The 5,103-nt window shown below is 23.7% G+C and overlaps 4 protein-coding genes across 4 annotated transcripts; 3 read left to right on the top strand and 1 right to left on the bottom strand.

Moving 5' to 3' along the window:
- Positions 1 to 1,018: 1,018 nt before the first annotated feature.
- ENU1_081570 (hypothetical protein) lies at positions 1,019 to 1,777 on the top strand (the record flags this gene model as incomplete). The annotated part of the gene is made up of 1 exon (XM_008858730.1): positions 1,019 to 1,777. The coding sequence occupies one exon, from the start codon at positions 1,019 to 1,021 to the stop codon at positions 1,775 to 1,777; it is 759 nt and encodes a 252-aa protein (XP_008856952.1).
- Positions 1,778 to 1,897: 120 nt separating this feature from the next.
- On the top strand, positions 1,898 to 2,941 carry ENU1_081560 (hypothetical protein; the record flags this gene model as incomplete). The annotated part of the gene is made up of 1 exon (XM_008858729.1): positions 1,898 to 2,941. The coding sequence occupies one exon, from the start codon at positions 1,898 to 1,900 to the stop codon at positions 2,939 to 2,941; it is 1,044 nt and encodes a 347-aa protein (XP_008856951.1).
- Positions 2,942 to 3,033: 92 nt separating this feature from the next.
- ENU1_081550 (transporter, major facilitator family protein) lies at positions 3,034 to 4,626 on the bottom strand (the record flags this gene model as incomplete). The annotated part of the gene is made up of 1 exon (XM_008858728.1): positions 3,034 to 4,626. One exon carries the CDS (start codon positions 4,624 to 4,626, stop codon positions 3,034 to 3,036), a length of 1,593 nt encoding a protein of 530 aa, XP_008856950.1.
- A 282-nt stretch (positions 4,627 to 4,908) lies between these two features.
- On the top strand, positions 4,909 to 5,103 carry ENU1_081540 (guanine nucleotide-binding protein subunit beta 2 family 1 protein, putative; the record flags this gene model as incomplete). Its single annotated transcript, XM_008858727.1, has 1 exon — positions 4,909 to 5,103. A coding segment is annotated over one exon (138 nt), but the record flags the coding sequence as incomplete, so codon positions are not given.

Genomic DNA, 5,103 nt, shown 5'->3' with positions numbered 1-5,103 from the left:
TTTAAAAAATAAATTATTATAAATAATTTAAGAAATTATTTTATTCTCAAAAGTCAATGAAAATATTTAGCAATTTATCACTCTGACTTTTGTGAATAGACAAATAATTAATTCAACGGTTCAATAAATGTTCACGAGTTTAGAGTATTAGTTTAGTAATAAATAAAATTGTCATTAAAAATTAAATGATAAACAAAGTATTTCTTTTGTTAAAAATATTATCTACAGTTAATTATTACTTCACTTTTTTATTTAATAGTTTATTTAATAGAATATTAGAATATGAAGAGAAGTGAATATATAATATTGGTTTTATCGTTTTGAAGTCTATCTCAACATAACAAATTAAATCATAAGAAAGTATCATTTTTATTTTAGTTTTTTGTATGAGTTTTTGCTCAACAAAATAAAGAATGATTTTTCTTTTGCGTTTTAATTCATTTTTGTTAAAAGTAACTGAAAATGTATATTTAGGTTTAACTTTTTTTATATCTTATTTAAATTATCATATCTTCATCATTAACACTTATTAAAAACATATTTGACACAAAACAAATTTTTTAGAAGTAAAATAGCCACGTCATCTTCTTATTTATTATAAATAATTTTTATTTAAATAATTAGGAAATAAAGAAGTAACTCAATAATATTATTTATATGTAAAGAAGTTTTTTCATGAGAAATTACAAATTTTAATAATTTTGTTTTCTTTCTTTCTTTTTTTTTAATAGAAGTAGGAAAATAATGTAATAATTTGAATATTTTCCCGAAAGTTGAATTTCATTAAAGAAAAACCCTTAATGAAAATAGAATCAGGGTTTTAATAATTCAATTAGAATTCAATTTTTTTAATTAAAAATAGAACATTTCAATTAGAGATCAATTTTTTTTGAACTATATAAGTCAAATAAATATAACAAAGAAACTAATAATAAACCATTCAGTGAGAGTTAAATCATCAAGAATATTCTTTTTTACTTATAAAGGAAAAAGAACTAAAATGTGTCATTCAAGTTTAATGTCTCTTATAGAAACTACAGCTGTAAAACAAGAACAAGAATTAGAATGTACATGTTTATTATGTAAAATGAAATTAGTTATTTTACAAAATAGATATGTTCCATGGATTTCATTAGCTCGTATATTTTATCTTTCATTAATGACATTATATCCATCTAAAATTTATTTTTCAGTTAAAACTGATGTTCCTGATTTTATTCAAAGTCATTGGTCTATTTTGTCTCAGTTATCTCAATTTGGTACAGGAAGTAGATGGAGAAAAAGTATGTTAGATGCTATTAATCATTCACGATTTTTCCAATCAGGAAAATGTGAGTATCATGTTTCTGGTTATTGGAGACTTAAAGATACATCAATGCCATTTATTGAAAATTGGGTTGGAGATGAAACAATAATTACAGAGTCATCTAAATCAGAAGTTACTAATACTAATTCTGGTAATACTAATTCTGGTGAAAGTAGTGTTACATTTAATGAAAATGTTATTACTCAATCTATTCAATCAAATTCTTTTATTCAAAATAATGAAATAATAAGAAATTATTATCTTCAAAACATTGAAAATGCTCAATATAATATTCAATATTTATTATCAATTTATAATCAAGTTGATGTTACTTTCCAACACCAAATCCAAATTGAAATTCAAATGAATGAAAAAAATATTGAATATTATTCTCAAGGAATTTATAGAATAACTGATGTTAATGAACAAAACTATTCTTCTGCTTGTTTTATGACTAAAACTGTATTTTGAATTTATTGTAATTATAATTTCTTATTTTATTTTTATTTCTTTTTTTATTAATGTTTCGAAAATTCTTTGAAATTATTAAAAATTATTAAAAGAACTAAAAATTATTTTTTAGTATTTATAATGGGAAGAGTAGAAGATATTTTACAAGTTATTAAAGATGATGAAAAAATTGATGGGAAAACATTAAAAGTAGTAATAATGACTTTATACAAAGTCTTTTTATTAGAAAATTCAAATATACAAGAAGAAATAAAAACTATAAAAGAGATATTAAAAAGACATAATGAAGAAATTATTTCGCTTAAAAACACATCTAAAAACAACCAAGAAGAATTTGCTAAAATTAATGATAATATTAAAAAACTAATAAATTATATTAAAAATATATCAAGTTCAAAACAAGATTATATCTCTCCTGAAAAAGAAAATAAAAATCAACCAATAAAAGAAATAACTAATACATCTTCTTTTCCTATTACTCCTCGTTCACCAAATAAAAAATCAGAATTTAAACCTCTTCAAACAACTAAAATTGATGAACAAAAAAAAGAAAATATTTCACAAATTCTTAAAGAAAAACAATTAAAAGAAGATAATAATATTGAACCATTTATTGGAACTAAAGAACAATATAATGTTATTGGTAAATTTACTCAAACTATTACTGAATGGGTTGGATTATCAAAATGCAAAGTTATTTATGATTCTCTTTCTGAAAGAAGTATTAACAAAGAAGAAACAGGTAAATCATTTGGTGAACATGTTATGAATAAACCAAATATTTGTTTTTTTAATTTTGATGAAAATGAAAATGTATTTGGTGTTTTTACTTCAAAAGAAATTACTGAATTTGATTCAGAAGAACATGACGATTCTATGTTTTGTTTTCTACTTAAAACTAAACGAATTATTAGTGTTCCAAAAAAATGGAATATTAAAAAGTCAATTAATTGTGCTATTTCTATAAAACGAGATAGTTCTGTTTTATATTCATTTGGTCAAACTACTGGAAATGGTTTTGTTGAAATTGCTAAAACATGGTTAAAACAAAGTTGGTCACATAATATTTCTTCTTCTTTTCTTGCAATGAATGAAAATGCTTTAGTAGGCTCTAATGATTCAACATTTACAGTACAAAGAATTATTGTTTTAGAATTTTATTAATTAAATTCATTCTTTTTTATTACATGAAATTTTTAAAATATAAAAAACAATACAAAAACATAATATAAATGCTAATGATAAAGAACATGAACTTATTTTTGACGTTTCATTGTAAAAAATTTTTTGACTACAAGGAATGAAAATAAGATGAAAGAACAAACAACCATTCCAGCTGAAATAATAAAAGTATAATGAAAACATATCTCTCCAGTACAAATTGAATCTCCAGATTTAATATAAGCATCATAAAAAACTCCTGAAATGATTGAAATAAAAATATTACTAACTGCAACAACTGTTAATGTTATTCCTAAATTGAACCCAAAGTTATTTACTCCAAATCTTTCGGAAATTAATGAAAGACTTACCCCAAGAATACCTCCAACAAACCATGGTATAATCCATGTAATTACTTCAATAACAAAACTTTGTAAAAGAACTACTAATGAGAAAAGGATTAATAATATAAATGATAAAAAACTCAAAATCATCAACTTGTTAATATGAAACTTTGCTAATAAATCACTTCCATAACAAAATAAAAAGATTCCTATTGCATGAAAAAGTGATGTTATACCAGTAAGTAATTCAATTCTTGAATTATTTATTCCATTCGATTGAAGAATTAATGACACATTTGAAATAAATGATAAAGAAGGTCCAGAAACTAATGCAATAGCAATTGTGTATATATAGAAATCTAATTGAAGAAAAACTTTTAAAGTATTACATTTCTTTACTTGTTTCTGTGGAAATTCTTGAACAGAAGTGTTTAGTTCTGGGTCTTGTATTGATGTTTCTTGTGTATTTTGAGACTCATTATCAGTTAGTACATTTTTTTGTGATTTAATTGATGTTTGTTGATATTCTATTTCATTTAATGATATATTTGTGTTTTGAGAATCTATTAAAGATTGATTTGATACTTCAGTTGAAAGACTGAATGGTTCATTATTATTAACATTATTTGGATAACTAGAAGATGTAAGTGAATAAGAAGTATTATTCGGGTCATCTGTTGGAATAATAAACATTATAACCATTCCAATAAAACTTCCAATACATGTGGTTAAACAAAGGAAGAAAAGATAGTCATGGACACCACCATTAAGGTTTTTAAAAATACTAGTATAAATGAATGAATATATTGAACCACTTAATGGAAATCCACATGTTATAATTCCAATGATAGTGGCACGAATATTACGAGGGAAATTATGGGAAGATGTTTGAATAGCAGTCTGGAATAATGCACCACATCCTTGTGTAGCAATAAAAAGAAATAGGTATGAAAGAATAGTAACACTAGAAAATCTGAAACTTACTTGTAAAGCAAATAACAAATATCCAATAGTACCAAAGATAAATGAAAAAATTAATGTCCCACGAGGGCCAAAGTTGTCAAATAAAAATCCACTAAGAAGTGAGAAATAAACACCTAATAATCCTATAGAAAATAGTGTGTTCAATTGAGTAAAAGAATAACCCATTTGTTCACATAAATCTATATTATATGCACTCCATGAAAAAATTGAACCACCTACAAGCATTAACATAAAACCAGCAATCAAAGTCATTACTCTCCAACACTTAAAATGTTTTAATCGAAGGATATGATAATATTTATGTCTTAATGAATTTTTTTCTATAACAAGTGGTTGTACGTTCTTCTTAGACTTATCCATGATTTGTTCTTTAATTTTACAATTTTGTTAATTTAAACTATAATAAAACTATAATAATATAGATTTGAGTATTAAGACAAAAATCTTATGAAAGACAATAAAAATAAGATATTTGTAATGAAAAAATAAAAGTGTTATTAAGAAGAATAGTAAAAACAATGAAAAAGAACTACCAAGTGATGGTTTTATAAGAAGTATAATAAAGTAAACTATAATAAAAAGTAAATAAAAAAAATGAAAAAGAAAAAGGAAAACTAAAAAAGACTAAATAACCCTAAGACAATGTCTGCTGGTCTTGCCTTTGAACTTAAATCTACTCTTGAAGGACATAATGGAGCCGTTACTTCTATAGCAGTTGCAGCTACTAAACCAGACGTTCTTGTCTCTGGATCACGTGATAAGACTCTTATGGTATGGAAAGTAGACACTAACTCAGAAGCTCAAGCAGAAACTATTCTTCCAACTAAATCACTTCAT

Source organism: Entamoeba nuttalli (assembly GCF_000257125.1).
Source record: "Entamoeba nuttalli P19 unplaced genomic scaffold asmbl_3806, whole genome shotgun sequence".
NCBI lineage: Eukaryota > Evosea > Mastigamoebida > Endamoebidae > Entamoeba > Entamoeba nuttalli.
This window is presented reverse-complemented; position numbering and strand designations above follow the sequence as displayed.